This window comes from Lipophrys pholis, assembly GCF_963383615.2.
Source record: "Lipophrys pholis genome assembly, chromosome: 18".
In the NCBI taxonomy this organism is placed as follows: Eukaryota; Metazoa; Chordata; class Actinopteri; order Blenniiformes; family Blenniidae; genus Lipophrys; species Lipophrys pholis.
The window spans coordinates 12,083,184-12,098,592 of NC_137646.1; the positions used below are offsets into that span (position 1 = coordinate 12,083,184).

The window sequence follows — 15,409 nt, forward strand, 5'->3', positions numbered from 1 at the left end:
TGTAGATGAAATGAGGCCACAGATAAAGGCAGTATTACGGGTAGATAAAGTCAAGCAGTGATGTCAGGTGACTGGAGCTCCTTAGTTAACCTACCATTTTGGACTCAAACATGATTTAACTCAATATCTCACATTTCCTTTAATAAGTCTTCAGACTCCCAGCGCTGGTATGAAAAAAAACAACAAATCCTGGTCATCCAAACAGTGAGATTATAGTCCTCTAAAATCGCATATTGGCTCCATCTCAGGTTCAGCCAGGTAACAAGGAATCTGTCACTTCGCAATAGAGCTAATTCATTGGAAATCCTGATAGTTTGAAAATCCTGTGGCACAATGATCTTTGCAATTAACTACCAAAAAAGTGGTGTACTGCAAAAATGAGATTACCTCAAATCCGACAATATGTAGATTTAATAGGCTGGTGTAAATATTTCAGTAGGCCAAATTCCAACACAAGGAATTCTGCATGTAGCCACCCGTAGTAAAAGATATGATCCAGAAGAAACACCAAGTCACTCACGTCTTTGAGGCAGCCCATGAAGTTGTTGCTGACCGGTGATCCGGGCAGGTCAGCCGTGTTCGGGCTTCCCCCGATGTAGAAGAAGTCGTCCGAGCCCAGCATGGTGTAGTCTTCCTGGGTGTAACCGGTGGTGGTCAGAATACCATCTACTGAGATGGTCACCTGGCGTAGGCATGGCCCAAAAGAGACAGACGGAAGAGGACGGAGAAGAGGCAGAAAAAGAGGAGCAGGAACAGGCAGAAACAGAGAATGACAAAGATAGGAGAGAATTTAGAAGAAATGGGAAGGAAAAACAAGGAAGAAATTGGATTAAACACCAGTGACAGGTGGGGCTGCAGCCCTAAGTGGTATCGCTTGGTTGGTTGCTTTTGGTGCCAGTCAGACTGAGGGCCTTCACTCTGGAGTGCAGTTGCTAAAGGGGAAGCGGCGAAGTAAAGTTGTGCTGACTGTGTAATCAGGGACTGAAGTATGATCTTATTTCAGCTTTTCAGAGTTATGTAAACAAACCTCTAGAAGACTCGCTCCGTGCTGATACTAACCGACAAAGAAAACGTGATATTTTCAGGTGATTCTAGGCTTTTTCCTGTGATTGCGTCTGTTTTCTTTAACACTCTAGTCAGCTAAGGATAACTTGGCATAGCTTCCAGTCTCAGAACTCATATTTTGTGGAAGGCTACACATCTTACACTTAATATTTGACTGTTGATTGAGAAGAGAGCATTGTGCAGATTCAAGACTAAAACACACAGTCTTTGGCTGGCGGTATTAGATGGTGACGTTTGAACTGCTGCCACGACACTAACAACCTGCAAAGAAAAACTCTTTCTCAGCTTAAATAAATGTTGCATTGGGTCTTCATAGTCACTCGCACAGAATATAAGACTAATTTAAAATGCACGAAGACACTTCTTGTGACAATGTCGATCTGAAAAATGCTTGAAATATTAAACCAGTTATAAGAATAAAGCTTGAATTAATATTAAGCCATAAATAAAATGAACCGAGTCAAAAGTATATCGCCTAAAAACGGTGTCTTCCTACACTAAAACTCATTACAATTGGAGTTGAGAGGATTGCTAATAAGTGTAATTTTTGCTAATTGTGTTACATTACGGTTGTATTTACAATCAGTATTTACAGCCACGCGGTTACACAAACACCCTGCCAAATCGCACTGTTTGATTCAACAGAGACTTTTGCAGTTAGTGACCAATTTATTGTCTAATTATGCTAAAAGAGCTGGCCTGAGCAATGGCGAGGCACTCCAATCTCCATTCAACATCTGCTATTCTGCATAAATGTAAAAACGCAGCACTGCTCAAAGCCGCGCACAAAACCATCTGCCTTTCATTACTTCTGAATGCTAAAGGGTAAACGCTATCACCCAGTTCTATAATTTCATTAAGTCCGGACTTTTTTTTTCTTCAGTTTTTTTGTTTTTGCAAATCACAGAAATTTCCCACGTGGTGGTGCTTTTTGTCAGAGGTGCTTTGCTTTAGCATCACACCGAGGAGCATATTTCACTAATGGCAGACTATTAGCTTATTTTATTTGCAAACGATATGCTAAAAATACCGCTATTATGAATGAATAAAGGGGCTTTTATTTCACATGAAATGAAGGTGAAGGAAAGGTGCACGCTAAAACACCAGGCGAAACCTTAGCAACTGCACTCCATAAATCCGGCGCCCCACCTGAGGATTTAACTTCTGTTTCGTTTGGTCTTTGCTTTCCCAGTTTTTTTTTTGTTTTTTTTTTTCCCGTACTTCCCTTCTTAACAGGGCAACTCATTTTTATGTCTGCCGTTTCTACTGGAGGTAAAAAAAAAGAAAAAAAAAAGAAAAAGATGTGGCATTTTGGCTGGCTGCTCTCTGGTGCGAGGAACCTGCAGCTCTCAGTGTTGTTGTGTCGGGGTCTTTAGAGTTGGTGGATTGGGGACTATTTTTTTTTTTTTCAGCAGGACCACTCCTTTTGTAGCTCTTAGAGATGAGAGAGAAACCTTACAGGCTATGAAGGGAGGAACTCTAGAGAGATGGACGGGGAGCGTAATCAAATGTCATTAGTTGAATCATCTGCTGGCTGTATGGCATTTCAACAAAACAGGGAAATGGGAGACTTATAAAGGCGAAAATACAATCTGCAAAGCTTCAGAGAAATACAACGCTGACTTTGTTGTTGCCTTAACTAATGATGGTTTTTAATAGCATATCTTCAGGGCCGGATCTGCTCTACTCTAGGAAGCTGCCAGACACCTGTAAATTCCCAGCAAAGACGGGAAATGCAAAGATTAGTCATAGTTTTGTTCTTTCTCTTTCAATCAAACCAGATTTCACAATTTAAAAGGTCCACTTTTATCGCATTGCACTTGAATAATAAATGCCTGGAGCAATCATATTCTACTCATGTTTGATTAGACGTTCGACAAACAGCAATAAAAATCCCTTTCAGAGAGCATATCAAAGTACCAAAGTAAGCAGCATGAACCATTACTGGTAATAAAATGAACAAAAGCAAAAAGCACAAATACTCTGAGGTCACTTTGTAGTTATTCACTAGAGTTCTGTGGTGTTTGCCTCCACCAGACTGCAAGCTCATCCTATTGACAAAAATTTACAAGGACTTGCATCAGTGGCCGTAGGAGGCGAAAGCTGATGATATCACAGGTTGCGAGTCGAAATACCCTACGTGCAGTCTCGTCTGAAATCCTTGGGTGTAAAACAAAAACATATCTGTGTTTCAGACAAAAATATGAGGATTCTAGCAGAATGATACAGGCTACTTTTTTATTTATTTATTTATTTTTTGACTCAGAACTCCTTTGTTTCTAATGTGAGGTAATGTGGGTTTGAAAAAGGTAGTAATAAGAATTGCTTCTGCAGGACGGAACAGTGCCCCAATCAAGACCAACTTCACACTAAAATATGAAATCTTCTACCAAAACCATTAGAAATGCCCCGGACCAATAGAATTCTGTTAAAACTTGAACTCACTGGTTGATTTTAAAGAATGTTTCAAGACACACTTTTTTAATGTCTCAGATTTTAATCAGTCTTCTAAATGCCGTTTATGTGTCAGAAAGATTGGAAAAAACGAACCCATTTGACATCACATTTCCAAAACCTCGTTAAAGAAATATCTAAATATTCCTTAAAATCTCACTTAATGTTTCAAAATGCTTTCCACAATCCTGTTGCCTCATTCTCATCACTTCATGCTGCCAGTATTACATGCCTTCTTGTGGTCAGTAATTAATAATAACTGTAAATGGTTCATTTTAAATAAACAAGATAAGAATTGTAAGTGATCACACTTTGTTAAGTGCCGAGCTAAAGTCTAGAAGTACCAAGGATTGCGGCCTGGTGGTACTACCAATACTTTGATTTCAACATCTGTTCCATTGAAAGTTCAACTGTCCAATCTTCAGTTCATGGGTTGGATCTTCTAAGGTTTTATGACTTTTTCTTGGACCCTCGCTAAATGAATCCACTACATTACATGAAATGTGAGACGATAATCCCTTAAGTGGGAACAAACTGAGACCGCCGTAGAAACCAAAGCACCATTAAAAACGACCAGATACTCTGAGTCTTCGCTGATGATTGATAATAATTTCAATAATCTTCTATACACTTCTGGAGCATATTGTAGGATGGGTAAGGCGCACACTGGACAGGCCAATCCATCAATCAATAAGAAAAATATCTAAAGATTGTTGGAACAAGCAATACTAACTGGACCGAACTGAAAAAAGGACATGGAGAACATGTAAAGTGTGTCTTGTCGTTTAGGGACAATACTAACCTCAGAACAGTAATGCTACATTCTCCTCGCGATCCTTCTCTATAACCTTGATTAACTCATGAAAGCAGTTATCAGCAGGTCGCCAAAGGCACAGAAACCTCTTCAAAGCAAAGTTTCACTTCTGTAAACTGTTGTCGCGTCTGCAAAGGTAAACCTCCATCATTAGCTCCGTCTGCGACTCATCTATACTTTACAGTGATAATGGCTGACGGGTAAAAATAAACGGTTAATGAAATTCAGGTTCAGGTCAGCAGAGGAAATGCCAACTGTCTCTGTGTTGCCTCGATTGTGATTACATTCGAGGTAATTGAAGAGACGGAACAAAGGCAGCGCTGAGTGGGGGTCGTCCGGAAGAGCCAGGGTTACCAATCAACGCTCCAATGGCGGGGCTACTGCTGAACAATTACTGGACGCCTTCATAGGAAGGCTCTTTCATTACCGGGAGAAAGATGTTTTTGTCCATTTTTGCCCCGCTTACATTAAAACAACTCCAATTGACCCCGAGTTCATGCGAAAATATGGCCTGAAAATACTTTGCTGTTACTGTAACGCCAAAGGCGCTTTGGTAAAGCAAACCTGAGAGTGAAAATCGAATTAAAAAGACAAACAAGAAACCCATGGCTAATTTTCACTTCACTGCCGTTCTCACATCCCCACTTTTGTCTGTCAATTCCAGTCTTTATCCACAAGGTCTTTGCACGAGAGAACAACTTCTCTCCAAATACTTCATTAGCCCAAAACACACAAGAACTAAGCATGTCTCATGCGCTCGGTAGTGTTAAAACATCGGCTCCCAGCTGACGGGCAAAGCCGTCGCGGAGCAGCGTCATGGCAGTTTACTGTAAACGAGAACGGTCCTCTACGGAATCCCGCAGTGTGTTCAGCTGTGCGTGTCACGAGCTCATCGACCACATCTTTCAGTATATGACTGAAGGCGGCTGCGGGGGGGGGGGGGCTCAAAAAGTGGATCCGCCTCTTGTGAAGTAAACAAGAGCCGACATGACTCAAGCGGTGATCGTGAGCAAGTTGGAAAAAAACCACTGGGTGCAGCTTGGTTCATCCGACCATGTAGAAAATGGTAACTGGATTTCATGTGCAGCTTCACCACCATAAAGCGGAGTCTTAAAATCACTGTACGTGATCAGGCACATTCACATACGCTCACACGTTGAAGGGAATCCCTGCAATGCAAGGACACACACCTTTTACAGGCGCTTGGCTGCCACACATGCATATATGTGGATCAAACCCAAAATATTGCGAAAAAGAAGACAAAATAATCCAACGTCTAGCCACATAAATGTGCCTTTTTCCAAGTTGAGATCACATGTGGTTATAAGGAGGAATATTGATATTCCACCTACACACAGTCCCAGATGCACTGGGGCACTTACAGCCCATCCACTGTCTATTGATCTTTACAAGTACGAGAGCAACTTATCTGCTGACCAGGGTGAAATTAAGCAGCACACACAGAAGGTAACACAACCACAGCAGTCAATACTTCCATGAAGAGGTGCATCGGAATGAACCCAGGTGATACTGTCTACAGAGGAGAATTACCAAAAGAAGTTACTTCGTTCCAAGTGGGAAAAAAAGGAATTTTACAAATTGACGTGATATACTGTTTAACTTCAGGCATCTTCAGTGAAAACTGAGTTCCCAACCTTTAGCAATTACACATCTTTTCAGAACATTGCATTGCTATATTGTCCTCACAGTGGGCCTAATTTTGATTTGCTGGCCCTGTTTACACAATAACGTTTGACACGAGGGAATGAGGAACTTAGAGCACTTAGAGCTCACACTGCAGGGAAACGAGACGCATTTCTGATTTTTCGCGTGACCCATATCTGGCCTGCTTAGTTGAAAATGGATCTATGCGCTGACCAGTGTTTCCAGATATGGCGCGTATCCCCCAACTGGGGAGCCAAATTCTCGTACTTCTGAATTTTATTTCGTACATCCGTGTGTTTACGCCGTGTTCTTTACTACACACATAATCGTTTTACGGTTTCAACAGGATTCCTACACAGATCGAGATCTGGTGATGGTTTTAATTGAGGTGTGTGGTTTGTATGTTGGTTGGGATGGAAACAGTGAGTCACATCTGGCAACCCTGGTGCTGACCGAGGGAAAGGGCTATTGAGGCTATGTACAGTAGGTATGATATAACTTTCCATGCGCAGCTTGAAATTCCATGGTGTTGTACCTCCAATCACCTGTGGCCAGTTCCAAACACAGACGTACAGACTTTTCCCTTGTTATCCTTGTAAAAAAAATACTGTGGCTACCAGAGGAGGCCCTCTGTTCTAACTGGGAATGTTTAGTTTCTAGGTGAAGACCCAGCTGGCATCATTCAACCCATGCAGGTACCCAACAAGCTTACCTTGGAAATCAGGATTCACTTACCCTTGCTGGAATTACATCTGATTACTGTTCAAGATCGTTTGTCGGGAGAAGTGATGCCGTCTTTTTGCAGTTTTAACAGTACGTCACACACTGAGAGGCCGATATATACATCCTCTTCACATTAGCTAAGGTCAAGACGAGGCGCAAAGTAACCAATGCATTCCCATCCGGCGTGGAACTTGGATAGGTGTCTGGCAGCTTGTACGCAAACGCATAATATAAACTCCAGGCTACTTTTCCAGGTTAGTACAGAGATGAGGGAGGGTTGGGAACTTGTGGCTTTGCTGTTTTGGCAAGAGTTGTCAAGAAAATGAAGGGGGTTTAAAAAAGAGGGGGAGCTCTTTAGCGGTATGCCAAAAAGAGTCAAAAGGGTTGGAGGGTGAACGAAATCGGTTAGTACTTTTGTAAGTAAGGGAAAGTCAGACACAAAAATGGTTGTTAGTACAGTTACAACAAAGGTTTGATTCAAACAGTAGATTAGTAACATTGTTTTAGTAAATTTAGTCAACGTGTTAGAAGTATGTGAGGATTCTTTAAAAGTCCTCTGCAATTTGATTGCTCAAACCAGGTCCAGATCTGGACTGAATGTGTTATTCCATGTGACAACGGTTTGTTTTGGTTAAGAAGAAACAAAATGGATCCGTCCAAGCTCACGGGTTGACACACAAGCCATGCACTTAAAAATGAAAAGATGACACAAGAGAGGATGTGAGTGGGCGGGGAGAACTCCGTCAGACACCACACACAAACAGATCAACTATTCAAAAGAGGAAAATCAACCATTTGGCAAGATGCAGCGGGATGGGGGCGCAGTGGGGAAGTAAATGAGTAATTGCAGAGCGCCACGACACCAGACAAATGAAAGGGGAACAGGAAGAGTGCTTTCAGTGTTGAAGGTTTCTAGGGGGATTTGACAAGAAGGCAAAATAAGACAAACTAAAAAACAACAACAACAAAAACCCTCGAGACACGTGTATAACAAACTTACACGTGCTGGGCTAGAGCAGCGTTTACAACCAGTGAGGATGCCGATGTGAGGACATTCTAGCCAAAAGAAACATGCAGACACAGGTGCAGGGACACAACCACCGGATGCTGTCAGTTTGGAGGTGAGGAGACTGGGACAGGATGGGTCAACAACCACATATGGGATCAACGGATATGAGAGGGTTTTTTAAAGAATAAGGAAAATTAAGAGGAGAGAGCAAAGATGTTCCAATTGTGGTGAATAGATTGATCATCGATCGCGAAACCTAATAATTCCCTCTCAGGTTTGAGAGCAGCTTTGTGACTTCTTTCAAACTTGAGCCGAGACGCGAGTGAGTCACCGGCTGTTGCGGTAGCAATATCACACTTTTTTCTTCCGCCTCACGCACTGTGAGGGATTCTTCATATTTACTCTTTCAATCTTCTATTCACCAGAAAGTGAAAATCTGTCTCCCTTCTTCACTTTTTCCCTTTTTTTTTGGGGGGGGGGAATCAGGGAGATAGCGTGTGAGGTCATTATTCATTTTAGTACGTTAATTTTGAGGTTAAAATTCATATAAGATAAAAAAAACAAACAAAAAAAACAACAACAATTAAACACAAAGTCAAATCAAAACAAAGAAAGTAAAACCAGGAGGGAGAGGCTAACATGTCTTATGGCCGTATTGAATCGATTTGGACAACTGATATATGTATGTATATATGTTAGCCAGAATATATACATATACATATATACTCAATGCAATCTGGTTATCAAAAAAAACAAAAAAAAACAACAGAAAAATAAATATCATAAAGGAAGGGAGTCAAGTCTCTTCATGCAAGGGTTGAGGCCAGAAAGTATAAGAAGTATAAGTTAGTGTTAGTGTTAATGAGGGGTCGATCGTACACACTTCACATTTTCCACTGCAGTGCCACCAGGCAAACGCTTTGGTTTATCGACTTTAAAAGTCCAGCGAAAGCAAGTAAGAGTGACCATGGCTGCATCGCAACAGGGTCAACGAGATTATAAATTGAGTGAGTCTTATCAGACGCAGTTTTTTTTTTCGGTTGACGTCGCCCCTGCATGCAGGTTAATAAACCTGTAATTGTACTGTTATTGCCCCAAAAATTGCCCCTGAGCTTGACTCAGTTTGATGTGCTTTATTAACTGTATGCTGGCCCATTAGAGAAGAAGTGTGTGTTCAGACGCAGGTCGGAGGGGGACCAGCCCCCTTTTTGATCGTAAATCAGCTCCCCCCGGAGGCCACTAATGGGATCAAGCCCTCATTTGAAGCCTACTTTACAGCGAGGGCTCTGACCACTAAATCAAGAGTTGTAAATACTCCTCATGATTCCATAAACCATGTGTTGGCAGGCCTGGATAACAGGTTGCTCCCCAACAGTCTGGATGGAACCAACCGTAGCAACAAGGCAAAGAGGTCCCATTGGTACCATTTCTCTAAAGACGCTGAAATAAAGGCGACAGGAATGAAAAGGCTCATTTTTACTTTCTTTCACTGGGCTGGCCCGAGTAGGACATTCATCTGTTTGAAAAATTTGCAGTGTGCACTCACTTTATTGGGAATTTCTCAAAAAAAACAAACAAAAAAAAAAAAAACAGGGAGAAGGGATTAACAAAGGTAACACTTGAAAATTTTGAATTTAGAAAATATCTTGCATTATGATTCTTTATTTCTTCATACGGATCGTGTTTCAAGTACATAAAAAAAAAAAAAAAACTCATAAAGAAGAAAGAAAAAAAAAAAGAAAAACTCGATCTGAATCGATTTTGATATTTTTTTGGGATAGACCTCTTTGGATGAAAACAACCTTTTCAAGGAAAGGGAAACTGGATGGCGATAAAAAGCGGTAACATATATAAATATACAGAGAGTGGGCTAAAAGAAAAAAAACAAAACAGAAAAGGTGGAGATTTCCGGCTACCTTGGAATTGATGGAGGATTGTACTTTCAGTAAAGCAAACAGAATAGAAAGAGGTAACGGAAAACCCAGGGCAAACCAAAGTGTAAGACAATTAGAATGATATCTACCATATAATGCAGTTTGTTTACCATAGCGTGTCCAATGCCTGCGTGCTTCAGGAGAAAACAGGGGGAGGAGAAAGAAAAAAAATAATAATGGTAAACCTTTAAAAAAATGGAAGAAAGCACACCTCAACCCCAAAAATAAAAAAAAAGAGAAGAAGAATTGCCTTTTTTTGCAAAACCAGCTTCTTATTATGACAGGCGATTTGGTTCTTATAATAATAATAATAATAATAATAAAAAAAAATATATCGCTCAACTATTATCTAGAAGATTCTATCCCCTGCTTTCGAACATCCAAATAAAGAAATAAAGAAAGCAATTGTGAGCAGCGCTTTAGTTTGTAAGGGTCATCTACAAAACCAAAAATCGGAACCAAAACAAAGTAATAAAAGGGATTAAAAAACAGTTCATTTGTTAGTATGTAAGTCGCAAGTTAAGTAGAGAAAACAACAGATGGCTTACATTCCGTGAATGACACAGGGTTAGTTGTTGAAATCATACAAAAGAAAAAAAGAAAAAAGAAAAAAAAAAAGAGGTAAGGGAAAAGAAAAGAAGTCACCAATGAAAAGAATCAAATTGGAAGAATTCGGAAGCTTGTTAGTAAGAGAGACAAGAGTTAGCAAATCAACTTCCACAGAGGGGGAGGAGGGAGGAGGGGGTCGGGTGTGGGGGAGGGGGGGTCAGTTCTGATAGGGTGTTGATTTTTGAGAAGAAGGGAGGGAGATGAGGGGAGAAGGACAGCAGTATTAGTAGTATTCACTCAGAGATTCTAACGTGGTCCTGTACGTATTGAATCCTTGTGCTAGCCGAGGGGGCGTGGCCAATCGCTTTCTTTTTTTTTTTTCCCCCAGTAATAGGTCAAGAGGTGTCATAACAGGAGGGGCTACTGTGATGTTGTGCGACAGTAAAAGAAAAAAAAGAAAGACGAAGAAATCATTGCATTGTGGAACAAAAATAAAAAAATAAAATCATCAATCGTGGGGGGAAACGACGGTGCCGTTCCGATGCTAATGTGGTGATTTGAAACTCATCAGGGGCATTCAGAGAAACACAATTCATTTGGCGGATTCTTGAGACGGAGAGGGACAATTTGAAGGGGCTGAAAGAGGAGACAAAGAGCGTTCTGGCGTGTGTCGCTTCCTGAAAAGAAAGAGAAACCGTCATTTAGTCATTAAGTCCACTGTCACAACCACGACCACGGGTCCCTGTAAGGAGGATAAAGAGGAGATACACGGATGAACATGGGATGGTGTTTAGAGACGCTTAGAGGTGTGTGTCCCTATGTGCCACCTGCTTTATATGGTACTTTGATGTGAATTTGCCGAAGCTTGTCCTTTAAATCTAGCTACCTGTTCCGCGCCGCAGTGGGTGGTGTTAAGACCCCGGTGGTGCATGGCGGGGGGGGGGGGTTGAAAAAAAGATCTGCTGCTGAGATCTGCACCGAGTGTCTCGCCTCAGGACAAGAGTGGACAATCTAGAGGACATCTTCCATCTTGATGTGAAGGCTGGCGCCGCGGACCGCCGTGGGCGGCCATATCTACGACACGGTGGAGACGAGTGACGCCGCTTCCCTTCCTCAAATCCCATTTGCAGCACACGGCAATGAGATCTGATTTCACGGTGTTTAATTACCCCACACAGGGCGGCGGGAGGACGACTGTGTAGAGTGTGGAGGCTTAAACACTCCAGATGTACACCACTGATGGAAAGGACTCTCAGGATATCAGACATATTACTCAGGGTGGGTTCTTCAATAAGGGCTCATTATTTCAGTCAATCTTTAAGGACTCCTCGCCTCTGAGATTCCTATAGATTACACAAGTTAATATTATAAATTTACCTCTGAGGAATTCCAGTTGAATGCGCGACTTCTGGCTGAGACGATGTTGGCGGCGGATGGTTGAAGTTTGTTCAACACGCTTACAGTTTGTGTGCTGCTCAGTGATTCTTCTTTGGAAAACTCAGATAGAGTTAATGCAGAATGGAATTTTAATCGAATGTGCAGGTGATCATCAGTTTTCCCTCACTCTGAAAAAGACTCGTAATGTTTGGCAACACTGGTGTGAACTGTGTATTGATCTGATGCATAAGAAGCTGATTCAGCACATGGTCATCTGTGTTCAGTCAGTTTTGGAGTTCAGCGGTCCACATACAGCCACACCTTCAAATGTAAAGTTTTGTTGTTGTTGTTGTTGTTGTTGTTGTTTTGGTGGTGTGGCGTATACATGATGACTTGTTTTACTTCTTCACAAAAACAATTACTACTGTAAATGAACTACAATCTCATTATAAAGCCAATTTTAAGGAAGCTTTCTGGAGTAAAATCAATGAAATGACACAAATGTGTTGTGTCCGATACTTTTAAGAAAGTAGTTTGAAAAAATCTGTGTTTTCTTTGAACTTTTTGGAATTTGCTTGCTTTTTTCTATATGACCTGAACTTTAAATGCAAACACCTGTGGATTTTGTATATTATTGTTTACGGGAGTGGTAGATCTCCCACCGCTCCCCTTCTTGAGTCCATATTGAAACAATACGCACACCCAATGTTTTATCACCTGAGGAAGTGATTTGTGTAACGGCTCCTCTTTCTCTAATAATTATATAACCAAGGAAAAAAAAAAGATTGTGGGTGGGAATTAACATATTGGTGCTAGACCGCTGCAACAACAGCTGATACATCAGAGAGCAGCTGCAAAAAAAAAAATAAAAAAGACCAACTACAAGGTCTATTAAATAAATGCACCCTCAGGCGACACAGTGGAGAAGTGGTAGGAACTCCTGCCTCACAGGGAGTCGCTCCGGGTTCAAATACTGGCCAGTTTGCATGTTCTCCCCATGTGTGGATCGGTTTCTCCTCACAGTCCAACAAACCATGCATTTGAGGTTTATTAGTGACCTTAAATGGATGGAAATGCATCCTCACAAAGGTGACGGAGACTCACAGGCTCTTTCCGATTCAAAGGTATGCTGCAGTGCGGCGGGTAAAGGAAATTAGACGGTGATGAACAAAGTGTATCTCAGCTTTGTAGGTTTTAGATCCATCACAGGCACTCGATGCTCAATGTCTAAATGTTTGAACTCATCCCTGTGAATTATCGTTTTATCAACAGAGGAGGGCCGGAATGGATATGAAAAAACAAGTATCCTTCAAAAAAGAAATTGCTGATGACCTCGAAATGACAGAAAAGAGAGCGACCGCTCGCCAAATTCGCCCGCATAATCTTTTATGTGTGAGTAAGCACAAGTCTCTTCATTATCACTTTTCAGATTCAACCCTTTGCAGAGGCGAGCTCTGGAATATCAAAGTGTGGACAATTGGGTGATGAAAGAGCAGGAATTCAAGCCAAAATGTGTCATAAATTCCTATTAACTTCCGTCTGTGTCGTGAAGATTTGTTGAGCTGCTTTCTTTGATTCTCCTTCGGCTATCGCGAGTGAATTAGCATTTTTTTTGGAGCGGACTTTATACCGAACCACTTAGTAAAACAAACTCCACAGCAGGGAGGTAGGGCCGGGGTCACGGTTTGAAACACGGGCGGCACAGTTGAAGCTGTGTGTGTGATAGTAGATGTTCGGATGATCTCGAGGCGTAGCCATTGTGCGTGGGGGGACTCTTCCCTCACCGCGGGCTCGAGGGCTGTAAGTACCGCTGGACTGGCGCTCTATTGTCGGGATCAATCGTGCAGAAAATTAAACTTTTGTTCTACTTTTGCTCTCGAACGGCAAACCCGACGCTCCGCTACCCAGCTGGTTTTAAGAGGTTTCTGTCATGATTTCACCCCTTTTCGCGGCGCGCTCAGATGTTCAGAGAGGGAGTGCAAGGCGTCGTGCTCGCTCAGGGAAATTGCAATAGTTGTAAGATAACGTCCTTGTTATCCCTCTCGGAATAAAAAAAAAAAAAAAAAAAAACATCACTCGTACTAGTGAGGTGGAGCGCCACACCGAGCTGAGAGCACCAAGTGACGCATCCCAACGTGGGATTCGGGACAGTATTGGAACGCTAAGCTGTCCGGGTCTCCATTCTTGTGCACCTGATTCAAGTCAAACCCGCTGCGCCTGGAGCGCCTGGAGCGCCTGGAGAGCCTGCTGCGACATCCCATCAGCCTCTCTGTAACTGACCCATGTGGGAAAAATGTCAAAGTCTACAAATGCCGATGGGTTGCTGATGACGATGCAGCTCATATAAACAACTGTCTGGAAGGGACCCCCCGGGGTGTGAACGATCCCCACGTGATTACAACTCTGGGGAATGGAGGGGGGGGGGGGGTACGTCATTGAGCGGGCCGATCCTTCACACGCTGATCAGCATGGTCATTACTGAACCGTGGCCACCAGCGAATAAGCCAGATAAATATTTAATGACAAAGCTGTGAAGGAGATCAATGGATGGTGCGGCCGGGGCCAAGATCCCAAGTCTGGATAGATTCATCATTGCAAGGGAGGGAGTTCCGAGACTGATGATCACTCGCCGACAAATTTCCAATTTGAGCCTTTAGAAGTAAAAGTAATATTGTGATATTGTATGACAGGGGTTGGGCAGGAAGGGAAATTGGTGCTATTCGTCATCTAGTGCAGTCTGAATTAATGATTAGCCAAATGTAAAAATTCAACATGACCATCTATATTATGTCCACCCATGTGCCTGACTGGGTGATTTATTTATTTATTTAATGTGTTTAAGTATCAGGGGCTGGTTTTAGTAAAACGGCACCCCCGCCCCCTCCAATCCGTCAAATGGCGTTCAGCTGGGCCTTGATTCAAAAGAGCTCTTTCAGGTACATTTGGTTTTGTGCGCTCCTCGTTCCAATCATCCGGCATTCAGTGGAGTCTGCCTCTCTTCCGAGTCTGGCTGCGAGTAATGGAAACTGGCAGACGGGCTTCAGGTGAAAATATAAATGTCACTGCAATTACGGCAGCGAAGGAGTCTGCAAACAAACAGCGTGAGGGTGTGCGTGCGAGTGTGAAAGAGAGGACGGGTTGCGGGGGAAATTGCTGCAGAACGTCGAAGCCTGCCGCAGTGGAGACAATCGTAATCCATTCCTTTTTTTTTTTTTTTTTTTTTTCTTTTTTCTATCGTCTTTTTCTTAAGATTTCATCAACATGTGATTGTTTTCTTATTGACGGATTGGAGGAAAGCGAAGGAAATGTCCAGTGATTAAAAACCCACGCTAATGTCTCAGAAGATGAACATACGCATGACTGTAACACAACCACAATAGAATACAATTCTTATTTGTTAAATAACGAGTTAGAAGCTATACAAGAAAATGTCCAGTGGAAGGTTAGGAATGTTTCACTGCACCACCGAGTCCTTCTTGGTTTTATCTCTTGAACTTGATTTTTTATTGTATTTAGTGGCGACTTAAGATTTTAAGGGGGAAAAAATAAACAGGTTTTTTAGCCATTTATCATAATTTCTTTTGACAGTATATCAGATATTATGACGTGCGTGTTGATTTAATAGACTTTGTTTACTGACATACAGTCAGTTCTTTTCTTCAGATGGGTTGCCAGTATTCTCAGAACTCCAGGATACCAGATTACAATTGAATTTTCAGAGGGACAATCTAAAGACACTCCAAACGGATCCAGGAAATGTTTAAATTGAATTTTGTGCTTTGCGATGCTGGAGATGATCACTCAGAGATAAATCGCATA

At 42.0% G+C, this 15,409-nt stretch overlaps 1 protein-coding gene across 1 annotated transcript in view; it reads right to left on the minus strand.

The window, feature by feature from the left end:
* LOC308123694 (neurexin-2-like) overlaps positions 1-622 on the minus strand; it is a gene marked incomplete at its 5' end in the record, with an annotated part of 459,246 nt that extends 458,624 nt beyond the window's left edge. The window contains one exon of the mRNA XM_080486315.1: positions 521-622. Coding sequence (XP_080342441.1) covers positions 521-622 — 102 coding nt within the window. The remainder of the gene's footprint in view (positions 1-520) is intronic.
* Positions 623-15,409: the final 14,787 nt, after the last annotated feature.